Source organism: Fundulus heteroclitus, chromosome 6 (assembly GCF_011125445.2).
Source record: "Fundulus heteroclitus isolate FHET01 chromosome 6, MU-UCD_Fhet_4.1, whole genome shotgun sequence".
Taxonomy (NCBI): domain Eukaryota; kingdom Metazoa; phylum Chordata; class Actinopteri; order Cyprinodontiformes; family Fundulidae; genus Fundulus; species Fundulus heteroclitus.
The window spans coordinates 19,692,936-19,710,243 of record NC_046366.1 but is presented as its reverse complement, the minus strand read 5'-3'; the positions used below and the strand labels follow the sequence as shown (position 1 = coordinate 19,710,243).

Genomic DNA, 17,308 nt, shown 5'->3' with positions numbered 1-17,308 from the left:
TTCTTAAAATTATATTTCGTTGGGCAGGTTAAAAGAAAATCACAATATTTTTGGCTATTTTATTTTTTGGCCCTCCAGTGCTTTCAAATTTAACAATTTTGGCCCAACAGCAGAAATTTTTGGACACCGCTGATCTAGGATATATAAAATAACACGTTGCACTCATTTTTCACAAATGCAAAAAACACATTTTTTGCAGTGATCTTAACCTAACAGCATTGAAAACATGTAAAAAAAATTTATTGCAATAGAGAAAAGCCGTCCATTAATGAGCTTCACGCTGAGATGAGTTAACGACTGGCAACCAGATATTGATTTAACAAACTCGACATGCAGTAGCTGCTGCAGATCCAGTTTTAAAATTCAGGAAATTGCAGCCACCACAGCTATAGCACACCCCGACAGCAGCGGCTGATAAGACAAACAGCGGTGCGATAAGCTTGGTGACAAAATATCAAGTCGGAGCCTAAATTAAGTCCCGTCAGAGATGAGAAGCAGCCTCTTTTGAAGAATCTCTCATTCAGGAAGTCATTCAGGTTAATGGGTTACTTTACAACCTCAAGCTAATTTATTCTTAGTAAGTTACACTCATTAAAGCATAATCATTTATATTTTAGCCTCTGAAAATTGTACCTTTTGAGGGAAATCGGTTAAATATTTACAATTACATACAACTAAAGATGGGGGAAGTCTCACTTCAAGGCCGTAATAATAAAAACATATTTAGTGCGCAACATTTTATTTTTTTCCTCTATTAACACAAATTTATGCAAGCAATTTTCACTACACATCATACACCAGAACAGAAAAAAAAAAACAAGAACATTATTGCAAAGTTTGTAACGAACAAAATATTAACTTTAACAGCCACTGTGTGCATCCGTTTCTTCTTCTTCATCTTCTTAGACAGAAAATGAGCCAAAACCCTTCAGAGTCCCGTTTATCTCTGAACCATATTTCTAAATCCCAGAACAACAAATGGCTGCTTTTACTCAAACTTTTCTTATTTTACAGTCGGACAAAAAAAAAGGAAGCGGGATTTTAAACGAAGGCCTCCAGAAATCCGCCGGGGCGTGCGCGCCGGCCCTTTAGGCAAGCAGACGGACGGTCTTCCCGGTGACCGTCAGGTAATCGTCGTCAGCCAGGGCTCGCAGCGCCTCGTCAAACAGCTCCTTGGTGATCGCCTGCAAACAGGGCGGGGAAAAAAAAAAAAAAAAAAGAGGAAGTGAACACAGGAAGTGAGACAACATTTCAAATCGTAGCAAATGTGTTCGACATGTGATAGTAAACTGAAGTTTCTGACGAGTCGGGGACAGAGAAACCAGGCGTTCAAAGTGAACGGGCCAATTATCGAGATGCTGTGCTCTAACGTCACAGTCGTTCACCCAGATGGAAAATACTAACAAAAAAAGCAACAAAAAATAAAGAAATAATGAGCACTTGCCGTTTCAGACTGGCCCCTGAGGTCTTCCAGGAGCTGCTGGTACTTCATGGCCGGCGTCTTTCCTTTGGCCTCGATCAGCTTCTTCAGCGCCTGGGCCACCTCCTCCTTACGTTTGCGGGCCGTGGCGCTCATACCTGTAAAAAAAAAACACGACCACGACGTCAGGCTCAGACACGGCTGGTGGCGGACGTACGGAGGGAGAGTAGGACAACGCCGCCGCCGCCGCATACCCGTGGTCAGAATGGAGATGTCGACGAATCCCGTCCTGGGGTCGGTGGCCGACTGCTTGAGGGCCTCCCTGTGGAGCCGCCTGGCCTCCTCCACGTCGATGGTCTCCACCTTGTCGGAGAAGCGCACCTTGGCGTGCGCCTCCGCCAGGCGGATCAGGGACTCCAGCTGCCGGGGGTAGGCGGACACCATGCCCCGCCCGCTGCCGATCTTCCTCATGTCGATGTAGGCCTGCCGACAAAACGACAGCGGGGTGAGAACGGGGGGGCTTTGGAGCTTCACACCAATTTAGCTTTGCATCTTTTTTTTTTTAAACATTACAACCACAGATCCATGAGTTTTATCGGGATTTTATGCGTCTAACAGGTGACTTCTGAAGGCAACCTTTCATTTTAAAACTATACGAGCCAGATGTCATGGTTCCTAAATCAGGCGGTTGGGTTTTTGCTGGTCTACGGCTTAAAAAAAAAAAAAAATAAAATGCCCACGGGACATAAACGCAGACCTCGATGAGGGCCTGGCTGGCCTCCTCGCTCAGCCTGGGGTTGATGTACGTGCGAGCGTACGCGATGAAGTCCTTCAGCACGGCCATGTCCAGGAACTCCTCCTCCAGCTGCTCCTCGCTCTGGTAGTAGAGGGACACCAGGTGGTGGGCCAGCCTGCGGTCGTAGGCCTCGTCTTGGGGATCCAGCATCAGGAAGATCAGGTCGAATCTGACGGAGCAAGAAAAAAATTAAGTAAAAATACACGGATTAGCAGGACTCTGGGGTAGGAAAGTGACTCTGTTGGCTGTAGTGCCCCGTTAGAGACAAGGGAGGTAATATGTACACAGGCCTCGCATGACAGAGAGAAAGAAAAGGTGCTAAGACTATTAAATTTATTGATTTATTTCTGGCAGACAAGCTTTAATCCACGCAACTGGTTCTTCTGTCTGATGGTTATACCCACTGAGCTATATAATACACTGGAGTGATAATCACCGTCTTTTTGAACGAGTCGCGTTGAAGCCACCAGCCGCCATATTGGTACTCCCTATTTCCCCCCAGTAACTAGGGAATATGTGCGCTACAGCATCGAATAACGAGGATTTTCTCATGTTCAGGGGGGGCTTAAGACTTTTAAAATGTCAAATGCCATATACTTTTATGTTATGTTCTAAAAATATCAAGTACTGAGAAAGTCATGTGCTGAAATATTTTGCATTATATTCATTTAAATATATATGTTTAACATTTATAAATATATAAATAACAATATACAAAAACATATATTTACATATGTGTATACATATATACACATACTTATATATATTTAATATGAATAACATGTAAAATATTTCAGCACCTAATTTTCTAGTAGTTGATAGTGTTAGTACATCCACTGACTGTAGAATTACCTGCGAAACGTTTTCACACAGCCAGAAAACTGCTTGTTGTTGCAACCAAATCCTATGAGATTCTGTGAGAGTAGGGAGTAGCAAGATGGCGGCCGGTGACTTCAGTTTTTCGGCAAAATCAACACTCCAGTGTATTATATAGCTCAGTGGTTATACCGGATTAGGACAGGAACTATTATAAAAAAACTAAAAAACAAGGCACATTTCTGCACTGTTTTCTGCAGTAATAATTGACTTTTTATTCAGATTTTAAACACGACGCCAACGTGGTGACGGTTCGTCCCCCCCCCCGCTGCCCACGGCTACCTGGACAGCAGCGTGTGCGGCAGCTGAATGTTCTCGATCGTCGTCTTCTTGGGGTTCCACTGAGACTCCACGGGGTTGGCGGCCGCCAGCACGGCGGTGCGGGCGTTCAGCTGGCAGATGATTCCCGCCTGCGGAAAGTCGAGAAGAAAAGCTAAATCTCTCTTCTTCTCTTTTTTTTTTATGTCGTTTTTCGCCGTACGCCAGCTTCGGGCGAACGCACCTTGGCGATGGAGAGGGTCTGCTGCTCCATGACCTCGTGCAGCACCGAGCGCGTGTTGTCGCTCATCTTGTCGAACTCGTCGATGCAGCAGATGCCGTTGTCGCTCAGCACCAGGGCGCCCGTCTGCAGGACCAGCTGCCTGGTCTCCGGATCCTTCATCACGTAGGCGGTGAGACCCACGGCGCTGGAGCCCTTCCCCGACGTGTACTGGCCGCGGGGCACCAGGTTGTAGACGTACTGGAGCAGCTGGGACTTGCTGGTGCCGGGGTCGCCGCACAGGAGGATGTTGACCTCGGCGCGGAAGTGTCCCCGGCCCGTCTGGCTGAAGTCTTTGCGCGTGCCGCCGAACAGCTGCAGCAGGATGCCCTGCGAGAGACACGGAGGGGAGGGGAGCTTTAAAAGATGCAGATTACACACAAATGAACTTTTTGCCATGGGGGCCAATAATGTCCCATAGAAAATACTCAGGGGCCACAAAATTGAAACCTTTTTTTAAATCAAAATGGCAAAAACTTTTTTTTTTTTTTTTCCATTTTAACTGCTCAACATTAACTAAAACGCACAAAATACTTTAATGAAACAAGCAAATCAGTCTGATTTCTGTAGAAAAAAATGCATCTGTAAATCATTTTAGATTTGAATTATTAAAACACGGTTTCGCCCGGCAAACAATGTCCTAAACTGTTTGGGTTGATCCTCTTTTTCTGTTGGTTTCTTTTGTGTCTTTTCAGCAACAAGAACAGGATTAATTTGGGCTCACTCTTGCTTTATTTCACAGATAAATACATTTGTAAATTTATTTTAAATAAATGGCTGCCTTTTGGTAAAACGTTTGCGGTCTTATTTACAATTAACTTGAATTAAGAGCGAAAATATGGCTGATGATTGAGGGCCGCCCAAAATCTTTCAGAGGGCCACAGATGGCCCCCGGGCCGCACTTTGGACACCCCTGACCTAAGCTATCACAATGCAACCATTTTTGATTTTAATTTGGTGGCAAACCGGCTCCCATTTAGGCCAAAATACACGGGGAAGCTGTAAAAGTTCCTTCCCCGTGCGGCAAAGCGGTACGAAAAAGAACCAAAAATAAAAGTTTATACCCTTTAGGGCAGCATGCACCTTTTTATTCAGTAATGTAATTATTCTTTTTTTTTTAAATTATTGTAGTTTGTGTGCTTCATTGGCCTGACAGAAACTTTACACAAAAGATATGCAGCTGGTTCTGGCTGGTTTCCGCTGGAATTGCGAGCGCCAGCCCGTCTCCTCCATATTTTCAACCTTTATGTGTAGAACTCGCCACATGAGCTGCTAATCCATCTACATGTAAAATTAGGGCTGGGCAGGTTAACGAGTTAATTTCGCGTTAACTCATTAGACTATTAACGGCGATATTTTCTTTAACGCGCATTAACGCATGTTGGTCACATGCTTTTATTTTGTGAAGGTCTGTTGCTGCGGTGAAGGGGTTTGAATCAGAACAGTAGGTGGCGATAATGCGCCAATAACCTCGCTGTCAGCCAAACCTTGGATTCAGAGGAAGAAAAGTGCTGCCCGGAAAAAAACAAAGCCGACATGCGGAAGGCGGTGTTTCCCGCAGGAATTTGCTTAGGCGAGGCGAGGCGGTGAGTTGGCGGCTGGAACAAGTTTTGTGCGGAGCGGAGCGAGGTCTGCATCGACGCCGTCGGTGAAGTCGCTTCTCGTTTCAAAGTATCCATGTGTTTTTGCCTGTTTTTCCCTGCCATTCACTATATGCACGCGAGAAAGCAACAACAAAAAAACGCGTGTCAACGTCAAATAAACGCAAGCAACGCAAGCATATCGAGTTAGCAAGCATTTCAGTTTAAAGTTCTTCCAGCATGGAATATGACAGAAACAAGTTAGTTGGAACCACTGCCAAGTTAAACTTTGGTATTGAACATAAAATGGTAATGCTGCTCCCTGCTGTTACCTCAGAAATTGCCTGTTTTTGGTAGATTTTTTTCCCCATAAAGAGAATTCCCTGTCAGTGGCAATAAGCTTTAATTTATTATTATTGCTATTTTTTGTTTTACATGTTTAAGTTGAGCTTTACACTAAATATGTGTTACTGATAAGTGCTACAAATGTTACAACACTTTTGTTCATATGGCAGCAGAACATTAAAATAAAAGTGCTCTTTACACTACTTTTGAATTCATTCTTGGAGTTTGTAAATACAATGCGATTAATCGCGATTAATCAGGCAAATTATGCGATTAATTGCGATTAAATATTTTAATCGTTGCCCAGCCCTATCTAAAATAAATAAATAAATCAGATCCGCCATGTTCGCTGCAGGCTTCGGAAAATAACACGAGAGCAGCATATCGACAGGAAGGGGATATTTCAACTTGTAATGCTGGGGCACGGCTGCAGGAGGTGCAAAATAAGCAGGAATTACTCTGTGAGGCAATCATGAAGGCCTGGTAAGTTGGATAAAGTTAATCGTTTTTTTTTAGTACAAGAAGACAGAAATACAACGGCCTGTTTTTTATTGAGAGAGTACGTTCAGACTCCAGGGGGAAACCCCGTCCCATCACGCTCGCCCGTCGCCGCCCACCTTCTTGATGTCCTCGTGTTCGTAGATGCTCGGCGCCAGGGCGGAGGAGAGGCGCTCGTAGACGTCGGGCTTGGCCGCCAGCTCCTTCAGGGTCTGCACCCGGTCCTCGGTGAAGAGCTTCTGCTCGGCGTCCTCGTCCAGACCGTGCAGGCGCTTCTCGTCCGTCTTGCGGAAGTGGATGACGTCTATGTGGGTCTTGTAGACGGCCCTCACGTTGCTCTGCCGGGGGTTGACGCGCATCGGGACGGCTCTGTAGATGCCTGCGCACAGGGACGGGGGAAGATGAGGATGTGATCGCAGAAAAATATATAAAAAGTGATGCTTTAGAAGACAGCTCGTACGGTCTCGGTCCAGTTTAACTTCAGCTCGTTAGAAATCATCTCTGCAGCTCATTCAGCACAACCGTGGTTCCCTCGGCTGCTGCTCTGAATGCTGCTGGCTGGACTGGGCTCGGTTCAGAGCGAGGCGAGTAAAGGGCCGGCACACTAACCCACGCAACTAGTTTGGGTTTTTGATTCCATTTTGTGGTTTTAAAGGTCTTGGGCCTTTCTGCATGGAGTTTGCATGTTCTCCCTGTGCATGCGTGGGTTCTCTCCGGGTACTCCGGCTTCCTCTCACAGTCCAAAAACATGACTGTTAGGTTAATTGGCCATTCTATATTTTTCGTAGGTGTGAAAAGTACAAAAATTTACTTTTGCCAGGCGCAAACAGCAGCTTTAAGAACAAAACATGTTCAGCTACGATTGCCGTTTTAGTTTGGAATCGGCTGCGAACAAGCAAATCTGAACGCAGACGGGCTTAGCCGCGAGCGTCGGCCCATACCTGCACAGGTTTGACACGAGAACGGCGTATTGCTGTCCCGTAGTGTAAATACGAAGGACTCGTTTCTGATTTAATAACACGTACTGGATTCAGATTAATTAGACCAACAGCTGGAGAAACAGATCCCGTCTCTGGGCCTCTAGAAAATAAACCAAACACTGCAACATTTCAACTGTGTGCGATAAAGAGCCGATTCAGCTCATTTTCCACATGCTGCAGATGGAATAGCAGAAAAAATAAAATAAAAATTATTCTTCCTAGTTTCTGGATTTTTTTTTTTTTTTGAGACGGATCCTGCTGTGCCTGTAAAGACTTCATTCTCTGGGCGCGTTTTAACTGACCTACAATCAAATACATTTTACCTTTTATAGTCAAATATAAATAAAAAAATATATAAATTTATATAAAAATATGAAAAAAATATAGAAGTTTCAAAACAAAATAAATCACCTCAGTTCTAAACCTTTCCAGCTATTTTATTATTATTAATTTTTTGATGGCCAACTACAGCCTGAGCTATTAGGAGACGTTAAAGACGGACCGCTTCGCCGGTCGACAGGAAGTGGCGCCTGCAGCCCCTCAGGAGCCCCCCACCTGTGATGTTGATGCGGTCTCCGGGCTGCACTTTGTCCACCAGGTCGTTGTGAGCGTACACGATGGTGGTGTGCGGCGTCTGGCCCGCCGGCATGTCTTCAGGCGACTCCTGGATCTTGATCTGATTAATCAAAACGAACAGATGTCACGACCTTGGCCCGACACGTCGCCTATTACCACCCGACACGTTGTTGAGAACAGGCGTCGATGACGGTTAAAGCAATCTGCCCAGGAACGCCGTCGAACCCTCACCATCTGCTTGTCTGAAAAGAGGGAGCGGTTGTGAATGAGCGCCATGCTGTGGGTGTTGTTGCAGTGGCGACACACGGCTGGCTCGGCGATGCGGCCGCGATCCACCTCGGCGCGGGCGCTGAAGGCGCACACCTGGCACTGGAAGAACGCCTCCTGCATCTCGGGGATGAGCTGCGAGGTGCGGATCACCATGCCGCCGATGGTGATCAGCTGATCGATGTCTGCGGAGGAGAAAGGCGCGCGGGGCGCCGTGCGTCAGCGCTCGCAGAAAGCCCACACTAAAAAAATAAAACACGGGACAGGATGCTCTCAGGTCGGCGTTCAGCACCTTCTGGGTTCAGGCTCCGCATGTTTCGCGTCTTCAGGGCGTTGTAGGGGCGGACCTGGATCTGGAACTCGAGGACCGAGTCGGGAAAACGCTCGAAGAAGAGCTCGTTGACCGCCATGTCGAAGGTTGGGATGACTTCCTGTAGAGATAAACAGAAATGTATAAAGCAGGGGAAGGTCAGTGTAAAAAAATACAAACAATAGAAGATCTAAATTCTGCAGATATTACTAGACTAGTTCTCCCCAGTCAACCATACTTTGTCACTCTTGAAAACCTTTGTCCTTGACTGGTAAAGTGGCTTTGATGAGGGGGCAGCAAACACGTTATAAGTCAGAGGGATCTGGCTGGGATCTTCTAACTTTCTAAGAGAAAACTACAGCAGGATCCCTGAAAAATCTCATGGGATCCTTCTGGAGTTCAAAAAGGAAATTTCGAACAGGATCCCGCCCAAATCTGGCAAGATCCCACTAAAGCTCCCAGAGAAAACTAGAGCAGGATCCAGCTAAAGTCTGACGAGATCCTGCTTAAAAGTGCAGGAAGCAGTTTACACCAGGATCCTAGTAAAGCCTTGTGAGAGCTATCTTAAGTTCGATAATAATAATAATAATAATAATAATAATAATAATAATAATAATAATAATAATAATAATAATAATTATTATTATTATTATTGTTATTATTATTGTCATTGCAACGTACATTCCAACGAAATGTGGTATCTCTGCATCTTAACCCATCCCATTGGGGAGCAGTGGGATGCCACTGTGCGGCACCGTGGGAGCATTCTGGGGTTAAGGGTCTTGCTCAGGGACCCAGAATGGCAGTCTGTAGGAGTTGAACCCAGAACCTCCGGGACAAAAGCACAATGCTCTAATCACAAGGCAACCCCTCCCCTTATTGCAAAATGCCAGTAAAAACGTACACTAATTAAATTATAAAAAGAAAACTATAGCAAGGGGCTGGCAAATCCTTGCTAAAGTTCCTGTTATTTTCCCCTTGCAGGCCTCATTTAGATCCGATCACAAGGTGTGGCTCCATGGTTTTATGGCTCTCTGGCCTCATCACGTTGGCTCCTAATAAACTGATCAAGAACTGATATACAAACAGCTGATGTCTTTGTTCCCATAGACAATAAAAAAAAAAAGTGCTGAGGAACTATTTTCTGTCATTTGAATGCAAATAATGTTGCTTGTTTTCATTTTTATTGATTTCCCCAGTTTATAAAAGTCTGAGGTAAATCCATAAAAGAAAGAAAACGGCTCTTTAGGACCAGTTTTATACAGCAGGTGCAGGCATAAGAAGGGCTCTTTGGATTTTAAAAGGTGGCGACTCGCGATAAAGATGTCAGAGTATGTAACGAGGTAAAATAAATCGAATATCAGAAAGATATACGGACAATTCTGTGGCAATCATGACCTGATCGGGGGCAAAACACACTGCGCCACCGTAGTTGAGGATCTTATTAACACAATGAACTATTCACTTTGAAAAGAGTCAAAAACCACTGCCTGCCCGTTCTAACATTTCTTTATGTTAGAGCGGACGGAGCCAGGCGGGTCCATCACCTGTGGGTAGCAGATGAGCTGCCTGTACAGCTCCGCATCAAACGACTGCACATGGCGACAGTTCACGTTCAGGACGGGGTCCCCGACAACGCTGATCTGAGACATGCAAAGAGAAACAAAATAAAACACCCGATGAAGAAATGTGCGCATTAAGTTACATATTAATATTAATAAAAAATGAACGAATGCACCACCTCTTCTAGCTTCTGCATGTACAGCGGCTCATTTAGATCCAGGCCGACGTTCTCGTCCTCGGTGGAGGCCGGGTCGATGAACCTCTGCAGAAACCTCTGGAAGTAACGGGAGCAAACCGATTTCAAACACCCGGCCTACGTCAGACACTAAACAGACAGTTTTTTTCCCCCCCGACCCATCTGGCATACCTGGAACTTCTCCTTGCAGGTTCCCACGTTGACGTCGGTCCCCCAGATCACCAGCCTGTGGCCTGCATTGGGCTCGCTGGCTACGGCGCCGTCTGCGCTGGGCTGCGACATGAAAGGGCGACCTTTCAAACATCTGCGCTTTCTTCTGAAGAGCGAGCGAGCGCCGGAAACTGACCTGATCCGACTGCAGATCCACCTGCGGAGCCTTCCTGACCGACCCCAGGTCCGGGCGCTGCCTGGCCGGCGTGCCGCGCACTCCACTCCGCGGCGTGCCTTCCACCCGGGAGCTCGGCGTCCCGTACATGAGAGGGGAACTCATGTCCACTTCGTTTGGCAGAACTGCAAAAGACGACGTGAGGCGATTAGTCGGGTCACGGTTTCTGACGCTTTAAGGAGGAGGCGAGCGCTGACGTACCTGACGGTCTGGGGCTGGAGAACAGGGAGGTGTCCTGCGGGGCGGCGGGGCTGAGCATGTCGGTGGCCGGGGAGGTCGGCAGCGGCATCAGGTCGCCGCCGGAGGAGTCCTGGCCCCGGCGCCTCTGGGAGAGGGGCGAGGCGGGGCCCTCGCTGCTCGCTGAGATTAGACACCAGAGAGAGAGAGAGGGAGAGTTAAAAGCAAAAACACACAAACACAGCACGATCCCCCAGAGGCTGAGAGGAAGACGAGAGCTGAACTGACGTGTGGCAGGGTTGGCCTTCCTTCCACGTTTGCGGCCACCAGGCGTTGAGGCAGGAGAAGACATGGCTGCTGGGATATCTGGGGAGAATACGGATAACATAGTCATCATAGTTCTGAAAAAAACCAACAACAGCATGCATATGAATACAGGCTTCCTGGATTTGTTTTACATCCTTACCAAAATACATACTTTTAGAGATAAGGCACGACTTATTTTACTAAGGGTTTATTTGTTTCTCTTGCATTTAAAGTTATATTTTCATGGAGAGATTTTAATTATCTGCTCAATGGGGTCAACTGAGAAGCTGGACTGTAAGCATGGACTGGAGAAAAAGTTTTATTTCCGACCAGGCGAATCCTTGATAGAAATCTAAAAGACAAGCAGGTGGTTTAATTGTCTTATAGTAAAAAGCATGTTCGCGATTTATCCTCATCTTGTTAGCAAGGTCTATATTTGCTGCAAATAATCAACAATGGACGACAAAATAAAATAAAAAAGCACCGCCTAACACGTGATCATTTAGTTTTAGAAATCATTACAGAAAATATTTCAGATATGATCTTTGTGATGGATTAAACCATTTAAACACTTGTTCACATTTAGGTATTCATTGCTGTAACTACACTTCGGCCACCATTTGACATGTGGCTGCAGGGAGACAATAACCCATCTCTTTCCGGCGGTGTTTGACCTGATTTCATCCCTAAAATTTATTTTTTTTAGCAACAAACTCCTTCGTCTGCATTCGGATTAACTCGCCTAACAAGCCGCTCGGTGATAAACCATCCATAACCACCTGCTTACCAGTGTAAAACTTCAGCAATTTGTCATTTTCTTACCTCTTCAGGCAAAGGCGTCCGACTGTTGCAGCTGTGGCGCGAAACTGCGGGTGACGTAATTTTCGCGGGGAACTTTCGGCCAATCACAGCCTCTAGGCTGAGCAACTTCGGGACAGCGGGGGAGTCTTGAGGACTTTATTAGTTTCGCGACGTCAAAATAACAGTCATGCTTCGTTTAACTTGCTTGAAAAAGATACAATATGTGTTCAAAACCACAACTGCACTTTTATCAGGTGCTAAAAGATTGTTCAGAGTCTTTTATGGGAGGTCTTGTATGCATCGACACTCCGGGTTAGTTTGGTCCGACCCAGCAGGAAGGAGAACTCATTCTCTGCTTCCGCCATGTTATTATGAACGCAGCAGACAAAACACGAGTGTGTGGCGATCAAATGGAATATAAGAATGTTAACTATTAAAATGAGGCATTGACTCTATGAAATGATTCACTTATAGTACAAAACAGGACAGGCTATGATGTCTTATAAGTGTTTGGTTTATGCAATACATTTACATTTATAACCTTTAGTACCTTTCAAAGCTAATGTCTCTTATAGATAAAGAATGGATCATTTGCAAATCCTGCAAATACCGAAGGGGGAAGCGTTTGATCCACTCGATCTGATTTTGGAAGTTTTAAATTTGTTTCAACTCTTGTTTTTTTCTTACCTTACTATTGATCCCAAAGTTTAAATTAGATATTTTAGGGACTCTTATCAGCTAAGCTCAACGTCTCATCATAAAGTCTTTATAGTGGGCATTTGTGTTACAGTTGATCTGAAGAAAATGGACTTAACACGCTGTTGTTGGGCTAGTCTCATTTCACAAAGCATCCTGCGTTAGAGACTCGTCTCCAGAGGGCCCAGAGCGGTCCCTGTGACAGAACCAGCCTTCTTCATCAGTTAATCAAGGTGTTGTTGTTTTTTTTAAGTCACTGGCTCTGATGCTGCTACAACAGATGACTGCGTAAGATATTGTCCACAACGGAAATGTAGGTCTGCAAAGATTGCTGCCAACGCTTCAAATCATATTTTGTCTCCCCATTTAAAAATGAAGCATTACATAAAGCTTAGCAAATTGGGGGGTTCTTTTCCCTCAATTTAGCCATGAAATTGTTTTTCTTTTAAGAGATTTTCACTTACTTTTCTCTGTTTCTATTTTTAAAATGATAATGGTGCATTTCTTGTACAACATGTTATGCGTAGTATGTATATATTTTTAAATCGAATCAGTGACACCCACACTTTCCCACAGGCTCACAACCCCATACACTTTTGAATAAACCACACAACCGGCAGGAAACAAAAGAAAGTTTCGTGGGTGATCTCTCGCCCCACCACAAATCTCACTTCCACTAATAGTGGAGAAATGACCGACCACTCATGGAAAACGTCCCTGAGATTAAAATTTTTAGTCGGTCATCTTCAAGACAAACCAAAGTGAGGAAATGAAATTTGAAGTTGTTAAAAATCAGGTAAATAAAGGTGTCAAGTATATTCCCATGTGATGAATATGTACGGAGTACTGATTCTGGATAAAACATCCTGCAGGTACACACAGTGGCCACCAGGAGGTGCAGTTTCCATGCTGGAGACAAGGAGGAGAGAGGAAAAGTACTACGAACTTCCTAAGTGGAAAACACGAGAAACATTTCCGAGAAGTGTCAGTCCAGCATGTGTGATTTAAGGGCACCTCCCAGAGAGACCACTGCTCATAAAAGAGGATGAAAAACACTTCTTATCACTTTTTGGTCATCTTTTGACGCCACGCCTCCTAATGGTCTACAGTGAATCAGACAGAAAATATTTATTAGTTATTTCTCCGAATCTTCTATTTGCGATATTGCTAAGAGATTGCATCCATGTTTGACTCAACTTGAGTTGGCAGCTGAAGTTGCTTTGCAAGTAAAGAAAAGTTGAAAGGAAAATATTGTGAATAATAAATGCCTTTTAGATCTGAATTTTTTTTTTTTTATATTGGATGCATTTCCAATTGGAAATCCCCAACAGCTCTGGTATTTTGGTTGGAATACGTGGAGCAAAGCGATAAGACAGGTTGCCTACTTCTGATACTGTTGCTACTTACAGCCTTATAGTTGCATCTGTAGTGTGACCGACCGTTCTTTTACTTTCTTAGTATATTATGTGAATATTTCCTCCGTCACCTTTGGATTCGGAAGCTTGACTTCCTTTTAACACGCTCCAAACAGCCAGAGCACATCCGGCAGTATTTAAGCAGCCCAGTATCATAAGACCATTGCAGCAAAAAAAAAAAAAAAAAAAAAAAAAAAAAAAAGTAGACACCGCATAGGAAACACACTCCCTGACGCTTCATGTGGGGAACTTAAAAATGATCTTTTCAGGTGCAGAAACCTGAGTTCCTCATTCAGTTGTATTTCACAAAGTGGCAGCTCCCAATTTGCAAAGTTATACCCTGTAATTTTTTTGTATATGCACATTTAAGTTCTCACAAATCGTACTGCTGTCTTCATGAGGTAAATTCTTGTCAAATCTTTCTTTTTCTCACCCCTCCCCTGGGTCATTTCAACCTTTAACTCAGATTCTGAAAATAAAATGAAACTTGTCCTGCTACGTTTAATCACCACACTCTTGTTTGGTTTATGCTCCAAATCCATCTTGACAAATTGAGACATTTAAAAGTGAATTCAACAATTCAAAACAAAAAATGTTAACTTGTTTATCACAGAGTCAATCAGTACAGAGTGGTTTAATTTAAGTTTCTATTTAATTTTGATGACAAGTGACAAAAAAAACAACAAAAAACTGTTTAATAAATGAATTTAAAACCCTTCATAATTATGAAGGCTACTGTTTCATGGCCTACACAATCACCTGGAAGACTGCTGACTTGACAGTTGTCCAGCATAAAGTCACTGACACCCTCCACAGGAAGGGTATTCAAACATATTAATGGAAAATTCACAAATCACAAGGTGTGCACTTGCCACCAGACACGAAAGTATGCAGGATATGGACCACAACCGTTACATTCCTTGCATTAAGGCGCTACAGAATTGTATTACCTGGACAAGGAAGGAAAAGGACTGGTATTCAATGGTCCAATGTCCTCAAAGATTTGCATTTCATTTAGAAATCAAGAAAACGCTGAGTCTGGAGGAAGCACAGAATCCAAGTTGGTTGAGATTCAGCTTGAAGGCAAGTGAAGCCATGTCACCTGCTGGTCCAAAGTCCAAAATCCAGCCTTTACCAGGTTTTTTACCTGGTTTAATGGCCATGGTTCCACAGTACTTGACTAGGCAGCAAACTTACCCAACATTGCAGAAAAGCTAAAAGCCAATTTTAAACCAAGTTGGGTTTCTTTAATGCACCTCTCCACGCCAAGCTGCACCGATCTTTCCAAAAAGTACCCCAATTAATTATGTGGTACAAAGAAAATGTACCTTATATGGACCTAATTTTCAGTAGGACAGAACTGTTGTGAAAACTTACCCCCCGATTGGTCTTGTGTGATATTTAACTTCCAGAACCGACCAGTTGCAATATATCATACCATAATCAACATATACGAGCTTAACTTTTTTTTTGAGTTACCAGTTGTGGCACAGTTACTTGTGTTTAGCTGAAACAAGTGAAGGTGTGCTGCTGTAGGGCAATGAAGTGTGAGTTGGATGAGATTCAGAGGATTATGTGCCCTTCAGGATCGCCTCTTTTTTACAGAGGAAAACCCTGTAAGGATTTACACATTGTCTGTCACCCCCCATGGCTCTGACTGGGTAAACCTTTTTCTTGGACATCTTTAAAGCAAGGATTCTTTGTGTAGCCGAATAATTCCTCTGGCAGTGCTGGATCCCTGTGTTCCTGCTGATACATTTTTAATCCCGTTCCCAACAGCCAGAGCACATCCTGCACTATGTAAACAACTCCTGAACCATTCATACGGTCATAGTAAAAAGTGGGCGGCGTGAGCAACACGCCCCCCTTCCCGCAAAGAAAAAAAGAAAAAGAAAAAAAAGGAACACCACGTGACTCGTGTTTGGACCTGACTGGCTGGTAAGAGGGCGGCGTGTGTGACGTCAGCGGGGAACGATACAAAACACTGAGCGAAAGTAGCGATGCCCCAGAGAAGTGACAGTCCGCAAAAGATAAGGCTGACAGCGTCCTGACGGTCAGGCTGCGGGGACAACAAACCCATCTGAGATTTGAGTTTTTATTTACAAAGAACTGCAGAGAGAAAAAAACCTTGCAGGGGCGTCGTGCAGCCGACTTGTCTCAAAAGTGGGTCACTTTCTTTTTTTTAAAAAAGTCGGATTTTTTTTTTGTTTTGTTTTCATCTCTAACCACGTGGACGAGCCAGCAGGGTTCATGTGTGACATATACAGCCTGGACTCTCACTGCGTGTCCCCACGATGCAACATGAGCTGGGCGATGGAGCCTGCTAACTTCTACGAGAGCGCCAATAAGCTGGGGGGTCCGCAGCAGGGCGTCAACAAGCCGGCCAGCAGGACCGACGGCGCGGGCGAGGAGGCCACCATGGTGGAGCTGAGCACCAGCACCCCGGCCATGTACGACGACGAGAGCGCCATCGACTTCAGCCAGTACATCGAGTCCATGACGTCGGTGCCCAACCTGGAGCTGTGCAACGACGAGCTCTTCCTCGACCTGTTCAACACGGTGAAGCAGGAGAAGCCGGACTTTTACAACCTGCAGACCGTGCTGTCCGGCGGCATGCAGCACCAGCAGCACCAGCAGCAGCACCAGCAGCAGCAGCTGCAGCTGTCGGCCGTCTACGCCAAGCAGGACGGCGCGCCGGAGAAGGGGGCGTTCTGCGCCCCGATCAAGCAGGAGTCCGACTGGAGCGACAGCGACGTGTCCTCGTCCCTGCCCTCCCAGATCGAGACGTGCGCGCAGACGTCCGTCAGCCTGCCGACGGGCCAGCCGACTCCGCCGACCACCCCGGAGCCCGTCTCCGCCGTCAGCTCGGCCAAGCCGTCCCCCAGGAAGCTGGGCAGGGAGAAGGGCAAGAAGTCGGTGGACCGGTACAGCGTGGAGTACCGGCAGAGGCGCGAGCGGAATAACATTGCCGTGCGTAAAAGCAGGGACAAAGCCAAGAGGCGCAACTTGGAGATGCAGCAGAAGATGATCGAGCTGAGCAACGAGAACGACAAACTCCACAAAACCATCGAGCAGCTAACCAGGGAGCTCAGCGGGCTCAGAGAGTTCTTCAAACAGATGCCCGGCGGCTCGTTTGCGGGCTCAGCGAGCGCGGAGAGCCGGTGACACACTCTCTCTCCTGTGAACTGACTTTTTAGGAGACATACCTCAACAGACACTTGTCTTTACCATCTGTACCAGATGTATTAAGCTTACCATAATGGCACTGGAAAATATGTTGTTGCTGCCATATTTTTTTTTTTTTTTTGTGGGATTTATTTTTTCTCTCCTCCCGTATTAAATTATTTTACCACTGCATTTACATGATGTCAATACCTGATATGGTACAAGTTTTATAATTTCTAACTTTGTATAAGAGCCAGAGCATGATCTTTTATATAGTTTGTATAAAACCTTGACGATGTGTTTATGAATCTGTAATAAAAAGAATGACAACGTGCAAGGATTGTGGTCTGTGAGCGGTCTCTCTATGAAGATTTGTGTTAAAAGGAAATGCAACAGGAAACAGAGAGCAAAGTCAGCA

The 17,308-nt window shown here is 45.2% G+C and overlaps 2 protein-coding genes across 3 annotated transcripts; one reads left to right on the top strand and one right to left on the bottom strand.

Annotated features, from left to right (window-relative positions):
* Window positions 1-726: 726 nt before the first annotated feature.
* On the bottom strand, window positions 727-11,767 carry mcm4 (minichromosome maintenance complex component 4). 2 transcript variants are annotated; one of them, XM_036138273.1, is made up of 18 exons: window positions 11,636-11,767; window positions 10,796-10,873; window positions 10,532-10,690; window positions 10,292-10,455; window positions 10,117-10,218; window positions 9,928-10,023; window positions 9,734-9,829; window positions 8,169-8,307; window positions 7,841-8,061; window positions 7,589-7,709; window positions 6,173-6,432; window positions 3,595-3,960; window positions 3,375-3,502; window positions 2,178-2,385; window positions 1,675-1,903; window positions 1,445-1,578; window positions 1,080-1,184; window positions 727-1,044 (listed from the first exon to the last, which is right to left on the bottom strand). In XM_036138273.1, exons 2-17 carry the CDS (start codon window positions 10,857-10,859, stop codon window positions 1,089-1,091), a joined length of 2,583 nt encoding a protein of 860 aa, XP_035994166.1. In that variant the 5' UTR covers window positions 10,860-10,873; window positions 11,636-11,767; the 3' UTR covers window positions 727-1,044; window positions 1,080-1,088. The 2 variants fall into 2 exon arrangements, with proteins under 2 accessions (XP_035994166.1, XP_012731596.2); XM_012876142.3 differs by having other exon boundaries at window positions 727-1,184.
* A 3,955-nt stretch (window positions 11,768-15,722) lies between these two features.
* Window positions 15,723-17,230, top strand: cebpd (CCAAT enhancer binding protein delta). The gene has a single exon (XM_012876132.3). It carries the CDS (start codon window positions 15,976-15,978, stop codon window positions 16,888-16,890), a length of 915 nt encoding a protein of 304 aa, XP_012731586.2. The 5' UTR covers window positions 15,723-15,975; the 3' UTR covers window positions 16,891-17,230.
* Window positions 17,231-17,308: the final 78 nt, after the last annotated feature.

Coding starts and splice junctions, on each gene's coding strand:
- mcm4 (XM_012876142.3), bottom strand. CDS start 10,859: ATGTCTTCTCCTGCCTCAACGCCTGGTGGCCGCAAACGTGGAAGGAAG. Junction 8,062..8,168: donor GCGGAGCCTGAACCCAGAAG/GTGCTGAACGCC, acceptor TCTCCTCCGCAG/ACATCGATCAGCTGATCACC. Junction 3,503..3,594: donor AGACCCTCTCCATCGCCAAG/GTGCGTTCGCCC, acceptor GACTTTCCGCAG/GCGGGAATCATCTGCCAGCT.
- cebpd (XM_012876132.3), top strand. CDS start 15,976: ATGTGTGACATATACAGCCTGGACTCTCACTGCGTGTCCCCACGATGC.